The sequence below is a fragment of the Ischnura elegans genome, chromosome X, assembly GCF_921293095.1.
Source record: "Ischnura elegans chromosome X, ioIscEleg1.1, whole genome shotgun sequence".
Taxonomy (NCBI): Eukaryota; Metazoa; Arthropoda; class Insecta; order Odonata; family Coenagrionidae; genus Ischnura; species Ischnura elegans.
The window spans coordinates 63,990,175-64,016,587 of NC_060259.1; the positions used below are offsets into that span (position 1 = coordinate 63,990,175).

Here is a 26,413-nt window from a genome sequence, read left to right on the forward strand (position 1 = left end):
TAATATATAATTTAAGATTCGTATTTTTTGCTTGAAATCATGACGGTCAGGGGATGCATTTCAAAAATCTGTGAGTTTTTCTTCAATTATTTGTCAAATCGTCTTTGGGTGCGTTTGAGTGTTTCTATGTACAGAAAAATAACATCACCGCATGTGCTAGGACGATAGGTACTTGCTTTAATGTTTCCTGCAGAATCTTCGTGTTTCAGAGCTTCCGGTTCTGGGTAATATTTCAAATTATTTCGCTCAGTACCCTTTTCTCACCCATAATTTTACTCAGGGCCTCCGTTCCTAGCATATTGCCGGAACCAGCCGTTCTAGCTATGGATTTAATGCTCGTAACTTTTTGAAAGGATAAAAAAGCGATAAAAATTGATGATCTGAGCGGAAATTCTGTTTGGATATAGACAGGGACAAGAGAGCTTAGAGGCATGAAACCGAACCCCGGTTTCTCTATGGGGAAAGAGCCATTGGTGATCATCGTCAGGGGAGAACCCTTTGGCAGGAAGACTGATCCACGTGGGCCCGCCACCAAACTCTGGCTGCGCGCGCCATCCGCCATGTTGGCCCCGCCCTCGTGGCAGCCTCGAGCCACGTGGGTGGGGTGGCACCCATTGATACGGGCAGTGGGAACGGATGCCTGTTCCGTAGTACTACGGGGAGGGTCAAGGGCTTTAAAGGCTGGCACCGCGGACTTCAGGGTTGCCAAATGGCAGGATCACAACAAATGTTGGCGCCGTGAGTCACCCCTCATCTCCTTATTGGTAGAAGGAAATCTGTTGACTTGAAATCTCCTCCAAGGGGCTAAACAAACACGGCGGCGTGGTGGCCCTTTGGAATTGTTGCGGTCTGGAACGGGTTCCAATCGCGTTCTGAGGCCGATTTTGGCTCTTCGCGCGGAGTTTCTCTGCCTTTTTGGAGCTCCATCCTTTCAACTAGTTGCACATTGAAGAACGGTTACGAGCTGGACTCATGCTTAGTATTGTAGGGATAACTTTATTTTGAATGCACTCTTATTTTTATTTCTTTGGGAAATATTTTCCTTCAATTTTAGGTGTTTATTGGTAAGATCTCCGCTGGAATTGAAGTAAAATTTTGTGTCTTTCCATTGGTTATTGTTGAAGTAAAACTCGTACTATGCAATGTACAATCAGCAACAGAAGCTTGACAAATAAACGTTTCCAAATATTTATATCGCGCAGCTGGACGGTTTCTTGAGTGGAGTTTAATTGATTTCGTGAAAGACTGAAGTTTTCCGTTGACTAAATGTATATCCACTTCGTGATGCGTAAGGTCCACGGTTCTCCGTAATGCACCACGTAAAGAAACACTAATTAATTTACCTTCTCCATATTGAACGTGCGGAATCAATAAGAAACTAATCCCAGCGGATGAAAAGTTGCATCCACTATTAGCTCAATTCTTATATTTCTATTTAGCAGATGAATTTTTAGCATGTTATATGGTAAATGGGTTAAATAAGAATGAGGGTGTGAATAGAAAAATAGTCAAATCGTGATTTAAAACGGAATTACTCTTGCGTTAAAAAAATAGATTTGGCCGAGTATCTTTCAAGTATTTTTCTTCACTCATTGAAATATAGCTTGAGTGGATATTTTTTAAAATTAAACGTGAAACCAAAGCTATTCTTGGTGAGAGTAGAGGTGGGCACTAGAGCAGATTTCCAGACATTGATCATAATCTTATCAAATAATTCCTTCTCCCGTTGAAACCTCCATGGAATCCCACCATTTTGATTCCAACGCTGCTTGAAAATAGCTACCTGTACCTGTTATGGAATTTAATGCCCATTTGCGAAACTGCATTGAAGATTTGTGACTCTAATGTATAATAAAATCACTAGCTGTGTGTCCACGCGGACTGGACTTCTTGAACGATAGCGAGTGACTGTGGAGGGTGTATTTATTCCTGGAATCTATTTTCTGCCATCTCGCTCAGCCCTCCGTGAAGGGGGGTGTAATATTTTTTATTGCGGACTTTGAAATGCTTCGCTTTGATTCAACCGCTATATAACTCTGAGCCACTATATGAAATTGTACCTACTTACAATTAAATGGTAACGCAGTGGAAATACGATTGTCCTCTATTTATCATATTGTGGTTAATTACCGATATACCTGATTATTTATTTAATTTTTGTACCAATAAATATCCAATTGCGTTCTTCGATATTTTAAAATGCATTCTCAATACTCTTTCGTGAGATACGATTACTTTTCCTTTTTTTATCACATCCCGTATTGTATGAGTATATATTTACGATTTGGTTGCGTTATGTAACTTGTATTATTTCTATGGGGCAATTATTATTCTTCATTACTGGTGTATATTATTGCATTTATTGATTATATGAACCATATATTGCTTTTCGAAGGCTGCGTCTTTGATTTTGTCTTCTTTGCTGTTGAGCTCCTTTTTTTTCGCTTCATAGTTGTAACGTTTTTTGTCACTGCTTTGTTCTGAATATTTTCTTTCCCTGTAGGATACCATCCCCAATAACTATTCCTTTTTATTTCGCTGTATCCTGTAACACCGATTTTTATCTTTTTTAGGATGAATTCCATCCGTTCATAGAGGCGCTCCTGCCGTACGTGAAGTCCTTTTCGTACACATGGTTCAACCTGCAGGCAGCTAAGCGCAAGTACTTCAAGAAGCACGAGAAGCGTATGTCGCTGGAGGAGGAGAGGCGATGCAAAGACGAGCTACAGGTGAGTGAAGCTGTCCTTTTCCTTATTTTCGTATCGAATCATTTATAATTTCAACGCACTTAGAACGCTACGCATTTAAAAGTTACTGCGTGTGTCAACATGCTAAACTGAACAGTCTATCGTGTAATTCTCATAGGAATGTTAAATTCCCTCTGGCGTATATAACTAGAAAAAATCGAAAAGAATATGCATCGTTATATGAATCCTTACATATACACTATAAATCGGAAGCCAGATTTCCCCTATGGAGAACAAGTGATGTGGAAACGTTGAAAAAAATCTTAGGAAATATTCTTAGGTTCCACTGCGATATGCAAAGTTTCAGAGCTCAACTCACATCAGATCAAGGTGAATAATGGAATTAACTATAGCAAGATAGCATAAGCTCAGCCGAAGTGACTTAGCTATTCATGGTGTGCTATCAAAACTCATTCCGTAACATAGTCCTTTACCAGTATTACATTTTTGAACTAGTAAAATAAAGTCTTGTTAGGTTTCATAATTTCATTCCTCCAGCAAAGTATCTTGGTCCTTTTGGCCCTTCTCAATGTACCCTAAAAAGAAGAAATTAGCTTAGTTCAATCGACACTTATCTTCTACCTTGGATATGGATAAGTTCTCTGGTAATTTTTCGTATCCCAACTGATTCACTTGGAAATCTTGTTTGGACGAGGCGCTAAATTCTAAAAAGCACGGCAAAAACTACTTGGAATGGATAGTTTAAACATTGATCAGCAAGCAAGATGCCATTGATTTTGCGCTATTTCTTTCCATCTCCTTGCATCCGCGTAATCATCTTTCAATAATGAGGCTCCTGATGAATTATGTTTTACTGAGCTGAATATAATCTCCCTTAGTGTAATATCAAAGTGATTTTCGTTCCATGGTGGCTGTAGTTCAGGTAGCATACTGATAATGCTGCCGAGGATTAAAAAGGACCTGTTACCCTCATTCTTGTCCCAAATTTTGTCAACGATATTGTCAGTTAGTGCTCGGCATCCGCCATCGCCAATAGTGAAATTGTTAAAATAGACGCAATGTGTGGAATATGATAATGATAGGAACAGATTGTCTTTAGAGCTGCAACTTGCCCTTGGAATCCACTCCAAATGACCTTGCCACATGTAAATACCCTCCAAATGACTGATTAGGGTGAACTGGTAATAGGTAGGCTCATAAAACGAACAAGTTCTGCGTTTCAAACGTGATGGTCTAGTTATTTATCGATACAATTTTTTCATATTTTTTGCGGAGTCGACTGACAGCGTAGATCACTTGTGCCATGTAAGAAAGTGGTGTCGGCATTAGTCTACTCTGGTCACAAGGTAACAAGTAAGCCTCGGCTTAACGTCCCGTGTGACTAACAACCTGCTGTACTTATAGAGCTCTATACACAATACTAAGCAGGGATCGGGCAGCCACTGAAAATCTCCTCCGGCGTCGGAACCTAAACCTGGACCCATGCGGTTGGAAGGCAACTCATTAGTCATCGTGTCATTCCAATTCCCCTAATTTGTTTTAAAAAGAGGCAAATGTCTGTTTAAATAAAACCAATTCCTTTGAGAAGTTGAGAGAATGTATTGGAGGAAGATTTCAGGGGAATTCCTTGCATCAATATTCAAAGCAATCCTTTTTGTTCATTCTGGACGAATGGTCAAAGGAAAGGTATCCATCCTTTCACATACGGACGGCTGAACAAAATTGCAGACGTAATCAGCTTCTTGGCGGCTAACCTTAGGATTCCTCAACGGCAACAGAATGAGAAAACCCTTCCCGAGTTCATGAATGATTAAGCACCGCTCAAAGTGTAGAGCACTCAATTGGCTTCCACAGATGTCACTCTCAGTCTCAGATTTACATCTTTCCTGCCCGATCAGCGTACAAATACGTTGGCTCGGCTTAAGCTTAACCCGTGGTGTGCCATTTGAGGAATTCTCATTTTATTTACATCTGTCTTCATCTCGCTGAGTGGCCTTGAAGCGCAACTTATCAAGGCTCCCCCAACTCTTCCCTTTGTTAAGCACTCCAACGTAACCCGATTAATCTTCCTCGTCCCATCGGGAACTGTTATGAAATGGAATAAGTCTATCGTAGGACATAGTGATATAAATCATTGTTATATGAGCTACTCAAGGAACTCAATTCCTGCTGCTTTTATTTTTTTAAATCTCCGATTCGTTTCCTGAGGCCTCGATGTGTTCAATAAATATCAGCTTCATCAAAAACTTTCAACATTAAATGTTGCAGTTTTATATTTATTGCTATTATTGGCTAATAGAGATAATATTTTATTTCGATGTGGGCATACACCGCAAATGCTACCACAAACTAATCAATACCAACTAAAATGAATTTATGCAAGGAAATTCAAGGATTGCCGGGAATGAAGTAAAATCGGGGGCACAAAAAATATGCTAGATTTTTTTTTTTACTTTTCAAAATACTGTTTGGTAAATTTTACTGTGGTTAATAAAATGCAGTGTAAGTATTGCTACAGAAGTACCTAACGTTAAATGAACTTTTCGTGGGCGTTCAGCCGTGTTGCTTAATGATAACTGATGTTTCGAGGTCCGGATGAATTCTTTCAAAAATGTTTTATTTTCGATTGTGACAGAGTGTGAAAAATAAGAATACGTGTACTTATTCGTTTTCAAAATCGATGGCCTTAACCCTTTTTCAAACAAGTTGATGACGTTTCGAACTCATGCCCAGCGGCTCACCGCTTCTCCCCTACTCCTCGGATTCGCGTATCGCCATAACATGGTCGTTGTGATTACACACTCGCGAGCGATTCTTTCCCTCCTTGAGCGGTTCTCCCTAAAGGAGTTTATGAATCTGAAATCTAATGACGTCAGCAACTCATGAAAAGTGAGTTAAAACTCTTTGTTTCTTTTAATCGTTTACTCATGAGAAAGTGACTGAATGAGAAGATTTTGCTGTCTCAACTAATGTATCTTCTCCTTTCATTTACCAAAATCTATCAATGAATTGCATTTTCGGCTCAAATGAAGGGTATGTAAAACTACCCTCCTTGCGTTGTGTATATTTTCCCTGTTATATAGGAACTTTTTAAAACCTGAAAAAGTTGGTATGGTTCTGGGGAGGGAATTGGGTTAGTGTGGTGGCCACAGCGGTGGCTGTGGCATTATAGGGAGACCACCTGATTCTTACAGAGTGCTTTGCGGAAGGCAGTGAGTACAACAGTCCATTGGTACGTTCGTTTCCGTCCACTAGTACGTTTGTTACATCCATCGAATGGTACATTACGCCGTGGTCTTCTTGGTACCATTTGGTTGAGGGCAGGCTCATGTCGTCGCCTGGTTTCTCTCCACATCCCTACCCTATACCAGGTCGCCAATGGCCTTAGCTGTCGGTCTCTTCCTCGAAATAACTACACATCTACGGATATAATTTTCTATCATGGCTTCGAATCATGGATCAAATCACCTAGTTGAAAATCCGAGAAAAAAATCATCTATTCGTCGGGAAATCATCCAATCGCCAGTCTGTGTGTATATGGATATTCAAAACAGGATCACACTTAGTTGGAAGGGCGTGTATCGTTCATCCGCTTAACGGACACTCTCGAAGAAAAATGGGGTTAATTCCCTTAAGCTTACTTATTTCTGTGGTGATCGAAGCGTATTGAACTTGAGACTTTAAAAATATGGGACGAAGAAGTACAGTATATAAAATATTAGACATTCATTTCCATGGAGTCATTGGTCCTTTAGACATTGATAAATGAACAGTCAAATTAATACATTTACGTAAACAACAGATCAATAAAATATAATACAAAATACCGCTCAAAATTCATGAATATTGTGAACACTGAGTGAATAGATTATGCAACAATGCGTAGAGTGAATGAGAATGCAACAATCAATTTCTCCTTTCATTTTAGCATGTGAATGGAGCTAGTTCCGTTTGCTAGAGCCCAAATGAATAAATAATGCTAGTTACAGCTTGGTAGCTGTGAGATTGTGTGTCACCATGATAATTGGTTGACGCTCGTCTTTTAAATAACCAACCCGGCCAGGACACAGTGTTCACATCGGGTTCATTTTAATCCGGGGGATCTCGTAGAGGTGGAAACGGTCCGGAAAATAGAATGGGGACAGACCAGGTGACCCGGGAGCAATACGATAAATCCTCGACGCCTCGCAATGAAGAAATTATTATCGCTTCAAAGCGGAAAGATTTGTCCCGCCGCCGACGCCAGCCGAAACTATGATGCCTCAAAGGAAAATGCTTCTATTCTGGCGGGGCTATAGTGTTCTCGGTCCATAAGGTGCGAGATGGATGCTTTCTAGCTCGTGAAGTCCCGGGGGAGGGGGCAGAGCAGGGGGAGGGAAATGTTACGAAAGGCCTTCTCTCTTCGTTGGCCCAACCTAGTGCCTATTTCGGTCGCCGGCGAGTGAGAGCGTAAATCAGGCATCGGGGGGTGCGAAGGCTTGGGCGAGCCGGAATAAGGTAGCTACAAGCATCGGTTTTACACCCCGACAGGCAGTCAGGGATTATTATCTAGAATTGGAATATTACACTATATCATGCGGATAAAATTCGAGGGATCAAGCGAGATGGAGTGGAATTGATTCATAATGAAAGATAATTTGCAATTTTCCACAAAAATATTCCACAAATTTTCCACAAAGGTGAGAGTCGAGCTCACCCCTGAATAATCCTTAGGCATGTGAATTGCATATATTTAGGGTAGGGGGAGTATTCGGCCCATTCTCTGCGCCACCTTGCATTCGAGGATTTTTGTTTTGGAGTGTCCGAAGGCTTTATCCGGGATATGAACCTGGGACTCCTCGAATAGCAGCCAAGAGCTCTGCTCACTAGGCTCCCACGCCCCCTTAGTATGTTGTGCATGGATGCCAAAAAAAATTAGACCCTCGTTTTGAGTAATTTGACTTCTTGCATTCGACCAAGAATCTATTAAAGTTGTTAATTATTCAAGAGGAAAACGTATTCCAGTACCTGTCCGTTTGGAAAAATGGATGCATCTATATGATTTTATAGCATACGTCGCGCATGCATATATAATGTTTTTTAAGATGATGTTCATTATGCCACTTAGTAAAGAATCTGTTCTTAATTTGTCAGTCAAACTAAGCCTTGCAAACTTAGCATACGAGTCTATGGCGGCTCCCAACCTAATTCACGTAAAACCTGAGTAACGCTCTCTGATAGCACGTATTAAGGCCTATTTACACGATACATTGACACGTACGAGTTAATGTGCGTTTGCGTGAATGATTTTTGTGGACCGGAACGGAACATGTACGAATGCATGAACCAAATTAGAACAGGTTCTATTTTCTGTGCATGCATTCGTACAAGTTGGATGGTTACACGGTGCATTTTTGCGTTCATTCTCGCGTTCATAGATTTATACATTAACCCGTACGTGTTAATGCACCGTGTAAACAGGCCTTTAGTTTTAGTCAAATCGCGTAGCTTTTCTTTATTATATATATTTTACTCTGAATGGTGAATGAAGGTACAAAATAGCAATTACTAATTCAATACCATTAACTCTTAACATCATTGACCTCATACCCGCCCCTTGTAGTACCTGTGTGTCAAGACACCAGACGCATAAATAAAAAAAATTGAGATGATAATGTGAGTACGACTCCTTTTTTACCAGTCATTCAGTATTTTTGAATCAACTTTTCCATAACTGTTATTTTATCGCTCATGAGAGACCAAGTAAAAAAGCTCCATCCCCGGATTATTGAAATACTAGTGGATGAAAAAATATGAAGCATTGCCTAGATAGTGAAGACTCGTGCCCATTAGACACATATCCGAGAAGCGTATCCTCATCATGGCTATGAACTAACGCCTATTTCGCCTACTGGCTTCTTTCTATATTTACATCCAGGCTCGAATCAAACTGAGATCACTTATCGAAGACATTTAAGAACTTATCTGCGTCTTGTAGCACAACATATTTCATTGTGGTTTAGTAATCATTCGGTGCATATATAATAATATTTGTGCAGTTACGATAAAATGCAAAAGCCATCGCTGGAGCAATCAAAGTTAATGGAAGGAAACCTACTCATCTTGGGTCATTATTCCGTGCTTACTTGACATGTCTTTCATAGCAGTCAGATATTTCGGTTACATATGCATTCGATGTATGGACTCCAAATGGAAGGACAGTGGGTCCCCGTCCATGATGGTGTATGGTATTTGGTCGACTTCTCTGCCGGCCGAAGACGGCGAACCCCACGGGGAGTTTCCGCCCGATCGACCGTTACCGCTCCCATGAAGGTAGCACAGTATTTTCCGGTGTAATTTCATCAATCATGAGTCTTTCTCTCTCAGCTCAATATTTTCGATGTAATTTTTAGTGCTTTCCTAATCAGGAATTACTATTTTGAATCCATTTCGATGTAAAGCAATGGTTATTCAGTAAGTTTATTCTGCATCGTATATTGAAATGGCAGAAGAATAATTTAAATATAAAATTTGTCTCATTATATATTTTGATAATTTTTCGATCAATATTTATTTTTCTTTCCGCCCTTTATGTGGGAGTTTAATTTTTAGTGCTTTCCTAATCAGGAATTACTATTTTGAATCCATTTCGATGTAAATCAATGGTTATTCAGTAAGTTTATTCTGCATCGTATATTGAAATGGCAGAAGAATAATTTAAATATAAAATTTGTCTCATTATATATTCTGATAATTTTTCGATCAATATTTATTTTTCTTTCCGCCCTTTATGTGGGAGTTTAGTGATTTATGAGACATGAATGCATCATACAGTGTATTTAAAAAAATTTATTTTACATAATGGTGTCTATTGTTCTTTTTGCCAATGAAATTAGGCTGGAACCAGATCAAATGACACAAAGATGGCATGAAAGCATAATGTTTTCCTCTCTATCAAATATTTGTCGAGTATAAAAAATATGAGACGTGAAAACATCAGGATGTATTTTTATTAATTAATCTTCCAAAATCTATTCTATTGCTGTGTTGGCTCATAAAATTAGGCTGGAAACAAAATAATTAACATGAAGATTGTATGAAAACGAAATTTTCTTTCCTCTTTCTCAAATCATTTCAGAGGGTAATTAAATATCGCAGCAATTTAAAATTTTTTACAGAGAGTAGAAAGTAGTATTTTTTGCCGTTCGGCTGTGGAAATCGTTCGCAGTGGCACATTCCTCAGGCATCTGAGGATGTCCACTCCTGACTTGCATGCGATCGGGAAAGTGACGAGGACGTACGCAACGCTTGTACCGAGCAACGAGAATGAATGAATAGCGAAAGCATCTCGGTTTGCGCGTGGAACAGGAATGTTAAGGATAGGTGTTGGACTAATTAGATCTTGCCCGTGAGGCAAAAAAAGTGCAAGCGATCGACTCGCAGATTGGCTTCCACGATCAATCGACTGGCGTCCTCAGCGAGATCAAAGACACATGGCGGCTGGCTAGCATGACGTGGGTAAACTGGAGTAAGTGGGAGACGGTGGAAGATATAAAATTCGGGGCGTCATCGTATCTAGCGACCTTGCTTCGAAAGCGTGGGAAACTAATTTACAATGCAAGGGATGCGGAAGACGAAGACAGAGTTGATGCATTAAATGTAGTGTTTTGGGCCTAACTCCGAGCTGAACATAGAAATCGTAATTGGTGAAATAATAATAATACCGTATATGTCTGAATATAGTCCCCCCTTTTTTTTCAAAAATGCTCGTGGTAAAAGTAAAGGGGTGGACTATATTCAAGCGCATTTTTTTTAACTTTTCTCGAAACTGAAGCCTCAAAATCAGGGGGGGCTACATTCAGAGGGGGGCTATATTCGGAGAAATACGGTAAGATGTCTTTATTCGGGTGAGGTTGAGACTAATAAGTTCCCCCTTCCACTTAACCCCTCGATAGCGTCAATGCAGTCATTTAAAACCGGTAAATAAAAGTTTACAATACAAAAAATATGAAATATACACTATTGGTGAAATGTCAAACAAGATAAACAAGTATGTGTGGAAATTTGTGTCAGGAAAAAGATTTCTGATTGTGGGCAAAACATGAGGATAAGAGAGTAGTATACATCAGAGAAAAAACCCACTGCAGGAAAACGCCCACACAAGAAGGGGGGCGTGAAAGACATTGTACATTCACACTTGTACTACATAACGCGAGAGTGCATTAATTGGTAATGATGATACAAAGTTTGCCCTTGGAATGAAGCACCTCGCAATTGATGACGTGGTTCTGAAATCAAATCAAAGAGCAATCACAGCACACACTATCTGTTCTTTTAAACAACAATTTAAAATCCTTTGTGTCCCTACTGTTATTATTATGCTGCCGTGACATGTACCGCCTCTTTGCATTTTTTATGTTGCTGCCTTTTCCTCTACAATTGAGTCAATATTTACAATAATAACTGAAGTGTTCTCCATTATGTATAAATATTAAGTTGTTATGTTTCCTTGGTACCTCTCGAAGCATATGCGTGCATGCCAATTTACTGGAGCTCATATATGTAATACGTTGATCGATAAAGGAAAACTTGTGCATTGGCCAGCGGTGAAAAAAATCGTTGGCGTTTGTTGGCCTGACGACAAAAAGGTTTGGCTGCTTTCGAAGGGGGTTTTACTCCTCTGGGGAAGTTGTATTGGGGGAAGCCGTTTGCCATTGCCGGATGTGGACAGACGGTTATTGGATCGAGCAGTCGGTCGAGAAAGATTTGGGATGGAACCACGTGCTAACCGTCTATGCTTTGTATCTACACACGCGGTCCGCCACAGAGTATGGTGAGAAATGTGAGTATCTCAGTGAAGGAGAAATGATGAGATTGGAAAATTAAAAAAGTGATAGAGATAGATAGAAAGCTATAGAGTAATCATTTAGGAACTTATTTTAATTTTTTAAATTCTGTGGTTTTATTATAGATTTAAGATAAATGTGTTCGATATCTGTTCAAAACTTGCTGACAAATAAGCAACCTTGGATGGCATTTATGAAGCAATCGATGGTAATAAAATTGGTGATAAAATGCGTTCCGCTCTTTGAAGACTTGAGAAACCGAATTCATGAATATACTCCTAAAACAAATGATATTTTCCAAAACTTAAATATAATTGAAGAATGGTACGATCGGGTCTTGAAATAAGCTGTGGTGATCATTTTTAGGACGTAAATTACTAGCCGTTTACTTAGTCAGTGAATTCAACTGGAAATAACCTTTTGTTTTGTTTCGTCAACTAGATATTTCTTGCATTTCCCATGACGAGTGACCCATGTATTGAAGCAAATTGTCAGCGTTGCAAATCATTGTATTTTTTCCCTTGTGATATAGAGTCACGCTAATGGTCTTCATGGCATTATTTTTTTCTTCGGAGACCAAAGATATTCAAGGGATGAACAGAAAGGTTATCTTACGGTCTATTTAGCGGGGTGGTAGCTTTTGAATAAAAAGGTCAAGTACATTTTCCCAAAAAAATCTAAAACAGTTTTAAAGTTCAGCTGAAATGAGGGGCAGAGGAAATATCCTCACTGTCATTATCATTCTGCAGTGAAATGAACTGCCTCTTTTTATTTTATTTATGTTAGCTACCTTTTCCTTTATAATTGACGTAATATTCTCATTTAGAACTCACATATTATCCTTGCTCTACAGAAAGTAAAAAACGGGCGGAGCTACAGGATTGATTTAAGCTTTCGTCAGGCGCAATATTGGATTTGCTGAGTTTAGGCGCAATGTACCTGACAGGAACAGATGTGAAAAAACATTACTAAATCTTAGCATGGCCCAGTTACACCTTTAAAGTTTAAATCACCTCTATTAGTGTAAATGAACACTAAAATGATGTCTTGTTTGCTATGTATATACCGTCATACGGCCCCGGACCGATCAAGCAAGGTGCGATTTAACGTGGTCTTTAGGCTATTAAGTTTTATTATATGAAATGTATTTTAGCATGTGAATTCTATAAGATCATTGTTTTTATTTTGATAACTTATTGAGCCAATAATGCTTATATTTGGCTATCATCATTAGTTAACAATCCTAAGATTAGTTTGACGCAGCTCTTTATTTCTCTCTTCTACCCACTAACCTTTTCATAGCTACATATTTCTTCTCTTTTACGTCCTTTATAACCTGTCTTATGTAACTCATTCGGGGCCGTCCCTTGCCCTTTTTCCCTTCCACTTGTCCTTCAACAATCTTCTTCATTGTCTTCATCAGGCCAACGTGCCTCAAAATGTGGTCAACTAAGTTGTCCCGTCTTCTGCTTAAGGTTTTTAGGAGGCTTCTCTTTCCACACATTCTTCTTGGCACTTTCTCGTTACTTACGCGGTCAATCCATTTTATCTTCACTATTCTTCGGTAGCACCACATTTCGAATGCTTCCACTCTTGACTTCTCTGCTGCTATCAACGTCCAAGCCTCGCTTCCATAGAGAAACATACTCCATAGGTAGCATCTGATGATTTGTTTCCTTACTTCTATGATTGTATTTTCAGCTGTAAGAAGATTCTTCTTCTTATAGAAAGCCGTCTTCGGCTGCGCTATTTTACCAACTAATACTACTGAATTTCTACTGATATTTTACTATATTGTGCCATTATTTTGCTTAATTATGCTGAATGAACCACCACTGATCTGTCTGTTGGTATAAATGCAAAAAGCTGCGTAGAGAATGCCAAAACAAACAGCTACTATAAGCGCCAAGGGTCCATGCCGCTCATTGGCACGGAGAAATGAAAACAACACACTCGCTGTGCTTGTCAGATCCATTGCGCCCGACGGAAGGTGCTAATATGCGTAGTTGCTTTTGGGTATATAGAATTATTTTGAAAAAAAAATATTTTTGAGTGATGATTGAAGTTACAGATAAAGGGGTTGCATAGTGAAAATGATGCATACTGTCAAACAAAAAGTTAATCTAGCGATTTGATCGTCGGATTATTCTTCCTCATAGGATAATCCTCTAAAATCGCTGGCTTTGCCTGGTTTCGCTATTTAGTTGGGTCCTTTTCGCTTCTATAGCGTTAAGGTGTTTTTCCCCGTCCCGTCCCTTCCAACCCTTTCCCTACCCCAGAGGCGTCATCGGGCTCCTATCGTGGCGGCGCCTCTTTCCTTTTTCCCTCCTCTCCGCCCCCTCCCCGGGTGATCGGGCGTATAAGTCTCTGACTTGGTTCCCGGCCCCGGTGCGTTTTATCCTCGAATGGGCTCCCCTTGGCCCCTCATTCTCTCTTGTCAAACAAAAGCCTCGAACGTTGATGAGTTTTTAATTTCAAGAAAAAGGCACAACACGGTTTTGTGGTCGATGGGTGCAAGTCGCCCTTACTCCATTAAGCGTAAATTACAATGTAAGCGTAAATTACATCTTGTTTTAAAAAGCTTTTTCGATGTGTTTCTACATTTTTTGCCTTTGGTTTAGTACAACCAAAAGACCCTTTCAAATTATTTCAGTGACATTAACGCCAAGCAAATACATTGTGAAAAATGTGAGACAATGAAGTTGAAAATGATATGAGCAACATCCATATTCTTGAGAAAAAAAAAATAATAGCTATTAAATAATTTACCGGGAGGATATAAGCTCTTATATTTTTACTTTTATTCAAAAATACCCTCATGTCCTCTGGTTTGTATTGCTCATCGATTATTCGCAATTTATATGCTCGGTTTGGAGACCGTAGAAAGCTGATGTTCATAAAAGGTAAATGCGGAAATTTTTTAAAGTCTCTTCCAATTTCTGGCTTCAGATGAGCGGGTAGTATGAATTGGATGCCTGATGCGGTCATATTAATTTGGCTCACCATCGCAAGTCATAAAATCTTGCTACAACGCCAGCGTGATTCATGAAAGCATTTTATTGCTTTGATGTGATGAAGTAATGTGTCTTCGTACAAATTTCAAAGCCCTTACCGTAATTTGGGTTACCAATGAGTGCCTCTCTTTCAGCAGACATTACATATAGATTGTAAAGTTCGCAATTAATGGCTAGAATTAATGATCAAATATTTTTTGCATGTGAAGTAAAATACTTTCAAATCTGTGTACGTATTGCTGATCATACAATACTTTGCCAGGTTATACTCTCCCTTATGATTTCTCTATTTCTCATTAAAATAAATTCCTCGTGAAAGTAATGGTCGTATAAAATAAATAGCTAAATTCATAGCAAATAATTAATTTTGTGGGAGAACTTGTTTGTTAACTAATAGCTCTCAAGAAATCAAGAGAGTTATATCTCCGTGCGTATAAAAAAGGGAGAAAAAAATACTTCTATTTTTACGTAAAAAATTGTGCAAGGCTCTACTCATTTATTAGTTCTAAGTTTCTGCTCGCACAAACACAACACTACCCCCACAACATAAACACTTGCGCACAATATTAATCCATTGTCAACTGGCTGGTTATAGTGAACCGGCTCACCGAGACAGCAGCATCACGCCTGCGGTGCATCAATTAATGCGTGGTGTAACAAAACGCGATCTAATCATTGACACTACCGGCAAATTCCTCTTCATATGTATCGTCGGTGATTAGTATGACCTAAAATACCGAATAATCGTGAAAATCATCGCAGGAGGAGTGTGGGAGTAATAGACACTGTGCCGGGCAATCTCTTGTACTTGACCATCTAACCTGCATGCCGGTTTTACATTTATCTAGAACTCTTTTCGTAGAGTCCTTACTATATAGTGGGATATGTTTGTAATTCAATTTCAACAGATCAATAATTTTATGCTCAAGCAAAAAGTTTGGTATTGCTTTTATGATAAACATGACAGGAAAATAGAAATTATACTTTGTGAGCTTGTACCGCAATTTTTCATCACAACGCAAGTGCGATGAAGTTCGCAATGTTTAGATGCATCATTGAGGCAACCTGAAGGTCAATGCGGGTAGTCTCTTCCCCTTTTGAAGGGACACTTCACTCGGCGAGTATTTTTCTTTAGTGGTGTTTGAAATCTTCATCTAAGGTTTGAACTCGGGACATTGCGGTCGACTGACAAGCGCTCTACCTAATAGATTTCCTCTCCCCCTATGAATATGAATATATTCTATTGAATATCCTATATATGTTTTTGAAAATATTCCATTGGATATGCGCGGAAATAATCATGCTGAAATAACACTGATTTTAGCTCTTGTGAAGAAGAAATGTAAAAAAAAAAAAATTGAAACCATTGTCTTCGAACTCTCGTGGCAAGTAGACTAATCTCCTCTTAGTTATTTAGACATCCCTGGGCGCCTTAAATTTTCCCTTCGCTCATTACCTAGAATCAATACACTGTTAATCATATTTAACGAAATTAATTACCTTCATTATCGGCATAAAGTGGCGATTGTCCTCCGATTCCATTTGGAGAGCAGCTCCTCGTCTTATTCTTCTCGGCGTCTACATCTTGTACTTAATCCGATTTCACTATAGTAGTCGCCTCTATGTGAGGTGCTTTTAAGGGTATTGTCCCGCAGCCAAGGAGGAAAACTCCGTGAAAGTGGGTGTAGGGATTAGGCGTCCAAGCCATAAGTGGTTTGTTTGTTGCCGAGGTCGATTCTATGGAAGTATTTTTTGTATTTTTCATTCACCACCGAAGTGTAGATTGGAAAAACCTCATGATTTTGATAATAAAAATTAATATAATGCCACCTTCAGATTTATAAACAGCGTCAAACATCTTACTGCGATGTTATGTACGGAGCATGGTTTCTCAATGGATATAACGCTTGGCATCTGAAGCGTCCAAATCCCAGGAAGGTTCGATTGACCAGATTAAATAATAGTTTGGCTGCAATATTTTTCGTGGAAGGAAAGTGAAAAGAGAATAAAAATTATGTTATTCTGAGCTTTGGGATGAAAGGGCTAGTTTTTGCCATATGCCTCGCAGTTTAGCTGAGCAATGTCGAAATAGTGCTATCAAAATTCCATCGAAGGCTCAAAGAATGATGTGGTGTTATATGGTAGACCTTGATATTTGTTATGTTAGTTGCCCAATGACCATAAGAAAATTAGTTTCCCAAGGCATTTTTCAACAAAAATTATAGCCAAACAGGTTTATGAGATTCGTTTGCGTGTATTTTACTGGGTAGTGAGATTGTCATTGATCATTAGGTTAGGCCACACGTTATAAGATCATAGGTCTAATCACCTCCTAAAAAAGGTGATTATATATATTCGTCATCTTTTATTCTTCTCAAGTAATTCCGCTCCTTGCAATTGCGGAGAATTTAAAAACTTTAATCAGTATTCCATTACTCACATTTTTGCAATTTATGCAGTTGTCGAAGATTTAACATCATAAATTTAGCATTTCATCGATATTATTTGCAGAAAGTGGATATTGTAAGAGTTTCCCCAGAACTTTTACTGTTTCCTCAATTGAAGTCTGCCGCCATAATTTGCTTGTGTGAGAGAACTTAAGAGAAGCTGATGTATTAAGTTAATGCGCGCTCGGTTAATGTGAGAAGGCCTTTAAAATGGTAACTTAAGACGTGGCGTGAATACGTGACGATTGGTTACGTTGGCTCGCCTTGTGGTACTTTGAGGCGGGAATTAAGCGTCGGATTCGAAGCTCTACTCCTCGTCCTCCCCTTCACCGCATCCCGGGTGCAAGGCGCGGATTCCGCTCCCGAAATAAGTGGACTGCGTGTGCAGCAGCGCTGGTGCGGCGGCTCACGGTGCCGGGTATCGGCGGGAAGGTAATAGGGGCCGCACTCACAACCTTTGCCTTTGGATTACCCAGTTACGTTTAAAATTAATTTCATTGCATTTCTTCAACCGCTAGCCGTTTACCATCGCTTGCCCTTTGCGAATTATCCATAGTTCGCAGTCTTCATCTTTGGTTAACACTCAAAAGTATATCTAGCTAGGTTTATGAGGTTTATTTGCATATATATTACTGGGTACTGATATTCAAGTCACCTACTAAAAATGATGATTTTATATTCTTCACCTTTTATTCTTAATAAAAATCTGTTACATATACATTCGGAGAAATTTTAATTTTAATTAGTTTTTTGATAGTTCATTTGTTGCCCGTTTGGGTTTAGCACATGTTCGTTTATTCTTCTATCAGGTAATCCATTGATAATAACGTATGGACTTCCTTTTACATCCGTGGTACTTCATTTATTTAACGTTCGAGGAATCCATGACATTCCGTCATCATCTCCGGTCAGAAATACTAGGATCCTAAGATTGGCTTTATGTAGTTTTTCGCTTAATTCTCCCATAAGGATATTTTTTGTACGCACGATTATATTCCCTTGTACGTCGTTGATAGCTTATCCTATAATAATATTTGAGGGATTCATAATCTGCAGTCATCATCACTGGTCTTGAGGTTGGTGTGAATCAGCTCTCTATTCCATTTTCTATGAAAAAGACTACGTGAGATTTATATTTTGTAGCTGAATTTTTTAAACTAAATCATGGTGTCATTATTACATCCCATCAATTTTATACTCCAACTCCGCATGAAAAAGATAAAACTATCACCAATGATCGTTATATGCAGGGCAAGGATGTACAAAAGTAATTAGAAATGAAGTGAGCAAGTAATAAAATTTAGAAGTTCTTTCACCGAAAGTGGGTTTCGTTGGCGTTATTGTCACTCTGCCATACAAATAAATGTTAAAGTAATATAGCCATTTACATTCACCGTTACTTTTTGCAGTGAACGCATTCCATCAGTGGATATTTAGTGAGCAATCCGAAAAAGAATTTAAAACTTGCACCAGTCCGAAGTAAATATATTTTAAATTTATTATAATTCATATATTTGTAAAATTTATGGAGATGGCATGGCATACCGTATGTCGTGCGCTAAAGAAAGCGTTGGGCCAGCAGTATCTTGAAGCATAGTTTTATTGCCTGCCCCTTTGGAAGCCTTTCAATGTGTCGGAAGTTCCACTGCAAATGGATGTCGAAGTACACGCATCCTGTAGTTGAATGACAGCCCTAAATAATGGTGGCTGACTTGAGCCAATTTTAGCTTTACTCATGGTGTTCTGTTTTTGTTGGAATTCCATTCAAATTGGATCCGTCTTGTTATAACAGGGCATATGGTTTTGCTACTTATGATGATATCCAGATTGGGCTGCAACACTGACCTGCACTTTACATGCGCGATAATATATTTGTCACCTCTGTACCACATCAGCGTTTTGATTTGCATTTCTCTGCAGATATATAAAATAAGCATCAAAAGTTTCCATTTCAAGCAAAGCACACTTAAATTTATTCTAATTTTTCTAGGAGGTTCAGTAGTCCATGTTATTAAATATACTTTTATTTTATTGTGGTTCTTTATCACTGGCATCTAGTCCGAAATTTGTTAACGGCACTAGTTCGAAGTTAGAGCAAGCTCTGCCGCTAAAATTTAGCCCTATTAATTTGAAGAGTTTGCGATAACTCTTAGTATAACATGGACATTATTTTTTTGAAACGTAGCCTTTCGCTGCGACAATCATTAGTATTTTTAGGCTTTCTTTTGTTTAGTTAATTTAATTTAATTATTTTAGATTTTTTAGGAATGAACAATTCCATCGTAACCTTTTGGCTAATTCTATCGCTGTAGGGATAGGAAGAAAAAGAGATTAAACAAATATTTAATAACATATTATAAATTAGTAGCGTTTTATCAAAATTAGCTCTTAAAGATTTCACAATTCAACTTCATTGTCTTATAATTCTGAGGGTGGCTCATAGTAGTTCCTATGCCCAGTAGCGAAATTACTGAGAAAGGTTTTAATGCTTAACCACTAAGCCTTCTTTCCTGTTGCCAACTTTTCTGTCAAACGCCTATTTCTTCGCACTAGTTCTAATTTCAGCTCAACAAGCTTCCTAGACCCATCTCCTCGTGTAACAATCCTACTCTATTTTTCCTATTTCACAACACTTACGGAGCATTCTTTCTCGCACATTCGTTAGCTTCAGACTTCTAGCCACAGCCCGCTGCACTTCATCTCCTCTAGCCCTTTTCTAACCTTTCGTCCTTAATCTCGTGTCATTAGCTTCAGCATGAAATTATCTGTCCTTCAGCGAACCCATTTTTCCAATCCCATCAGTCTATTTCCGTCTACCCTACCTGGCGGTCTCACTCCTCTTCAGTGAATCTCCCAGCCCCACATCAAACTTTTGCCAACCAGACTTTTCCGAGTATCTTTCCTCTATATTCCTGTCAGTTATCCACAGAAGCCGCTAAATATATCATGCTTAGTGACCAATTGCCTTGTTGTGTCTGTGTAACACAACGTCCAAGTTCTTTTTTAATCTCATTTGCTGTTAAATTTTTTGATAATAATTAAAACTATTTATTTCCTCCCAAAAACCTTTCATTGGACAAACTGGTAACAGCAAAGGAGAGGGAGCTTTGGGTGGACACTAAGGTCATGCGGCCAGAATCGAGCCACCAGCGAATTAAAAAAATGCATGCCATAAAAATAAACGCAGTATCGGTTACATATGTGTTTCCTCGGTGGAATACCATAAAAATAAAATTTTAATTTTTTTCTTAACAAAAAAAACTGCATTTGGCATGTTTTAACAATTATATATTTTAATTTTTTTACTTCAGTGGGGTGTAGATTAAATATCTGTGCCCCATGTCATGAAACCAACATTTGTATGAAGTTAATCTTGGTCTGCTTGTTACACTGTTTGACTTATTTCTTAAATTATATTTTAAGATACACTCAGCGTATTGCCACTTCTGCGACAGTTGTTTTAGTAGCCTCATTAAATTAACTTTCCTCAGCAAAATGCTTACCCAATTTGCTGACTGAATTCATAACCCATAACTGAAATGAAAGTGGCGCTGCAGCTGATCCAAAAGGCTTAGTCATCAAAACCTATTATCAGCTAATATTCATGCTCGATGCCATGCAAGCTTGCTAGAATTCATTCATGCATTCTTTCTTACTGGCACCAGATATGAGACACATTCCTGTACAAGTTGTCCTTAAATATTCCTCTAGACCATGGAATTCGTCAGCGATAAAGTAGCGGTGACATCAGAATATTTGTCTATTGGAGATGGAAAACGAGAAGAAAATTGAATATCGTTCCGAGTTTATTGAGCAATTAGGATTAATCAACATGTACTAGGCCCAGATGGAAGCCATTTGCGAACTAGCACCACATTACTTACAAACTTATATTGAACTGCATTGAGTATATGGCTATCATTACTGCCAGCCATGGTTCTATTTCATGCGGTAATGGTAGGCTATGGTATCAGTAGTGAAAGCATTCGAAATGTGGTGCGTATAGATAGCAGATGAAGATACAATTGACCAACCAAGTGATAAATGAGAAAGTTCTGAGAAGAGTTGGAGAAAATAGGTGGCTCCTAAAAAATTCTAACAAGAACAAGGGAAAATTTAAAACAAGCATGTTAAATCTGAAAAAAATACTACATGTCAGCGTACGTTAACCAGTAAAATACTTAAATATCAGGAAATTGAGTTTTTCTTTCTCAAGGCATCCATTTTTAGCGTTGGTTTGTATCTGCGAGTTTAGGTCTATAAGAATTCCAAAGCAAAATTTTGCTGTTTCCGTATATTTATACATAGCCTTCATCATGGCTATGCATACATATAAGTACTTAAATTTGATACACAAAGGCATAAAATGTTATTGCAATGTTTTTATAATAAAATAAAATAGAAAAAGGTTTCCATTAGAAATTAGTTTAAAAGAGGAGACTAGAATTTTGACAAAATGTAAGGATACCAAAATTCTAGTCTCTTCTTTTTAATTAATTTACAACTGAATTTTTTTTTAATTTTAATATTGTAAAAACATTTCATAACTTTTTATGCTTTCATGTATAAAATTTATTCATATTCATTCATTTTCCTGGTGGAGGTAAATAGATATACTAAAGGTGGAGGTAAATAAAGGCACGTAGGCAAAAATTTGCTTTAAAATGTTTCCAGACGTACGCTCTTAAGACACTATTCAACGTTTACTATACCAAAACATTGGAAATAAAATTGCTTCTAAATTCTTCTAGACCTAAATTCCAAGACACTAATCAACGTTTCATTACAATAGTCGAAGACGCGTGCGATGCACGACTTCGCTGTATCCGGCAGTGTTGACACTCGACGCGATTTTTTTCTCGTGCGTGGGTGGAGGTCTAAGGAGATCCGTTCGCAAGGAATCGGATGGAAAAAAAGGATGGGTTGCGCACAGTGACACCGCGTGAGATTTTCCCTCGAGATCCCGCTCAATCGGGTAGATATCATTTACAGAACTAGTTCCTTAAAAAATTCCCCTCCCCGCCCTCCCAACCTTACCTCCACTCAACCCCCGAGGGCGTCCGCAGCCAGCGAGGCACCACCCGGCATCCTCGATGACAAGATGCTACACAATATTCGAGGTGAATGCAAATTAATTAGCGAATTATATTCGTGCCACCGGGCACTTTGTCAGGGAGGCGAGTTCGAAAGGCTAGCCTCTTGGGACACGATCCCCTTGAGCCAAACTCATAAATTAGGTTCGTTTCTTCGTCTCCTGATTTTTATAGCGGTTAATTTTTTTTTCTTCATTTTCCTTCTTGATGTTTTCCTCCTCGCGTTTTGCTAGCGTCAGAGATAATGGATGCAGTTTGAGGATTCTCCGAGGCTTTGCTTAGTGCCCTTGTAGTGAAGTAACGATGTTCAAGACGAGGTCAAAGTAACCATATCAATGGACATTAATGCTCGTGAATTGGAGCATGGTAGATGCATCGCGATAAGGATTTCCATTTTTTTCCTAAATCAGTGATAGTCTAGTGGTCATAACTATACCGCATACATAATCATACTGCATAAAAAATTATACTGTATTCATAGTAATTTCAGTATTACTGAATCCCTTAAGTATAGAAAAATACATACTTTAGTACTCATTTAATGCCAGGGAACATATTCGTCCATTTAGTCAATTGGGGCAACCGGTATTTATTTATTTAGACTGTAAATGAAAAAAATATTAGTGTTCGCATTAATTCCTGCTATTTTCTTGTTGCGTAATGCAAGTACTTTTGCTTCGCTTGCGAATTACTCCTTTAAGATGCGCGCATACAACACCACCAACTTGAGCTCGATATTCTGAAGTACTTCAATGAGAAGTCAGCTAGTGATCCATCTCAGTCTATCTCGTCCATGTCTACCACAATACAATGGAGGGCCGAGCATTGCACAGAAATATTGGCAACAATGGACGAGGTCACCCCGTAGAGAACATGAATAATCTTTGCCGATTGCATATGCGGGGAAATCACATACCTTAGTTCGATATCTTCAGAGCTTGTTGGTACTGGATTTCCTTGATTTTTGCGAATGTGAATTTTTGCGATCAAACGATAGGTTGTAGTTACTGAACATAGTGACAAGCTCCTCAAACCATCCATAATTGTGGAAAAAACAGCATTTACTCCACGAATACTGTAAAAGTTCACTTGTCACGTGAGAATAAGTACTACTGAAAAGGTAGAAGGATTAATATGGCAATTCGGTCACCGTCTTTCATATTTGATAGCTGGAGTGTGGTAGCCTAGCAGGTACAGTGATTGGCTGCAAATCGAAGGATCCCAGGCTCAAATACTGTGTAATGGTTTCGGACACCTCCAAACCAATTCTCAATGAGCTAGACGGGACAGGAGAGGAACTAGCCCTGCCACTGAAAATGGGCTATATCATGTGTCTGCAGCTTAGTCTGGGGTGAGCACAACCCTCACCTATTTTTGTCTTTTCCGTTCTTGGTGGCAGCGGGCTAAAGTCCTCGTCTGTCAAACAAGTGGTCGCGGGTTCGAGTCTCATCAGGGTGGGCTGCCCCTATCCATGGCATGTTTATGCTTGTGCAATTGTTAAAATGTTGAGTACCCTGATTTAATAGACCTACATGTGCTCTTTTCGTGGGAAAAATTATAAATAAATAACATCAGCAACCCCGGGTGGAATCACTGGGCGAATCCTTCTCCAATTCCAGCGAGCGAGGTCTGAAAGAATATGTGGCTTTTTACAGCTCTTCAAGGTAGTTTTCTCACCTTTTAATTGTGTCAGAATGGGGTCTGGGTTTGTCACCATCTTCGGTGGGGATTGTTTGGCCACGTGAGGAGACATGAATGCCTTGCTGTCTCGGTTCACGTGTCCACTCGGGGCCTTGGGGATGCGTATCATCTCGCGGGGCTTGTAGCGCCTATTCCCCGCGAAATATTCCTTTTTCACTCCAGCTCAAATCAAGTATCTGGGAGGGAGACCTGGAATCGCAAAGAAACGGAATCACACTCGAGGATGGCGTTGAGTTCCTTCATCTTCACGAATAAGTATGCCCTTGGCTTCATATTTTTTGCACGATCTACCTATAGTATTCGTGGAGTAAATACTGTTTTTACAGAATTACGGATAGTATGTGGAGCTTGTCTCCATATTCTGCAACTGAAACCTATCGTTAGATCGCAAAAATTCGCATTTGCAAAAATCAAGGAAATCAAGTAACAATTGAATTTGGAAGAAAAACAATAATTAAAATAAAGGAAATATATTAAAATAAAGAATAAATAAAGAAAACTTACGGATATATTTTAAAATATTATTTCCTGATTGAAATAGGAGCAGACTATTGGTTCGATGGTAGTACAATTTTCATCAGCATGATGGCTTGAGTATAAACCGGCATATTTATTTCACCTTCATTATTAACACCAGGTACTTTCACTTTCAAAGTTTGATCAGAAATTATTTTATATTGAAACAATGAGTTACCTAATTTTTTTTCAACAATTTTGGTGCAAGAACTTTTGCGATGCATATTATTAATAATGGGGTATTTAAATCTCATTCGGATTATAATGAAGAACAATTTACAATAAAGATAAGTATTTTAATCGGTATATATGATGCGAGTAAGCGTATTATTTGCTAAAATAACTAAAACTTATGGAGGAAATGCGCGGAGAAGACATATCTTGCTATCAGATTATCATCATCATCATTACTTACCACACCAATATGTCATACCGTTTTTAAGTTGGCCGCAAACAGTCATTTTCATCTCATTTTTACCTGTAAATGGAGAACAAATATATAAATACTTGATTTTGGTCAATAGAAGTGGTTAAAAGCAGCTTTAATTTTACCACCTTGTTTCTGGTGCCTAGGAATGTAGCCTATCCTTCATTTTTTAAACTTGTAGCATTAGAAGTTTCGCAGAAGTAAGTGGTTTACGTTTAAGGTGTTTTTTTGCCTAATCGTAGACTTTTCAGAGGAGTGAGTTTCTTTAGTGAGTGAGTGGATATTTTGTTTTAGTTAGAAAACATGGCAAGATTTCTAACCCCTCAAGATGAATTTTCATTAAAATTTAGTGCCAAATATACAAAATTATTCAATTTTATTGCCTTGAAAATTTGCTATTGCATGGTGGATTTGATCCACTGGGCATATGTACAAAATAATTTATGCCGAAAATTTTTATGACGGTGAAAAATATGGAATAATTGTTTTCCCTAAGTTATAATATAGGTGTATATGTGGTAATGGAAGAGGGCGCGTAATTTTACAGAGGGCGTCCCTTAAAAATGAACCTCTTAAAAATGTTCATCGTAAAAAGTATTTTTAGTGGTCGTTCGCTGCACATCCCTTGGCGTCTCACGCAAGGATGTAACGCTAAATAGATGTGGTCCAACACGTGGAGAGTGGTGGGATTGATTTTGTACCTGAATGAATTGATATTTTCGTTATTAATCCTTCAGTGAGCGCGTTAAATTTTGTTAGACGGTTGGTCGCGTGGGCCACAACGGTGGCCCGATTTCAATTTTATATTGCTTTAGGTTTTCACCTTTTTGTAAAAAAAATTCAAACAATAGCCTTGGACAGATCGCAGAGACACGGGGGCGGCGCGCTAGGCTTATATTTCATGAGCAATTGAGAATTATTTTTAAAGTAGTCTACCGATTAAGGTAGGTTTCCACGGAATACTTGAGAAGAATTCTGAGATCCTCCCTCCCCATCAACCACTTCCCTCTGTCATTCACAATAAGGCCTACTCTCTTTCATTCTATCCAAAAATCCTATTCTTTTCCTTCCTCTCCCTCGTTTACCTGACATTCTACCCTCTAACTCTATTTTCAACATACCCTCCCCGCTAAGTACTTGCTCCATCCATACTTTCTGTCTCCTCCGTATCTCATCTAAAATCTGCCTCTCCTCACCCACTATGTCCAGCACTTCATCGTTCCTTCTCCTCTCCGTCCACTTTACCTTCTCTATTCTTCGCCACACCCACATCTCGTATGCCTCCAGTCTTTTCTCGTCCTCCTTCCATAGTTTCCACGTTTCTGCACCGTAAAGCGCTACACTCCAGATCAGACTCTTCACTAACCTTTTCTTTAAATTCTTACATCACTCGAACTTCTCATGAGCTCCTTCCTGTTTATGAACGCCTCCTTTGCTAATGCAATTCTCTTCCTGATGTCCTTACTACTGTATCCGTTTTCCTCTGAAGTGCTGCCTAAATAGTTGAATTGCTCTGCCTGCTCAAGTTTTTCACCACCCACCTTTACCTTAAATTTCTCATTCCTCGCAGATATCTTTAAGAGCGACACGGGGAACATCATATTAGAACCCCACAACATTTCCAGGACCGACAGAAACGATAAATTAAGAGAGATATTAGACGGATAGGTATGGTAATTCGT

The 26,413-nt window shown here is 38.8% G+C and overlaps 1 protein-coding gene across 1 annotated transcript in view; it reads left to right on the top strand.

Moving 5' to 3' along the window:
* Window positions 1-26,413, top strand: part of LOC124171168 — a 343,759-nt gene that overhangs the window by 71,381 nt on the left and 245,965 nt on the right. The window contains exon 4 of the mRNA XM_046550309.1: window positions 2,574-2,729. Within this exon, the coding sequence (XP_046406265.1) occupies window positions 2,574-2,729 (156 nt within the window). The remainder of the gene's footprint in view (window positions 1-2,573; window positions 2,730-26,413) is intronic.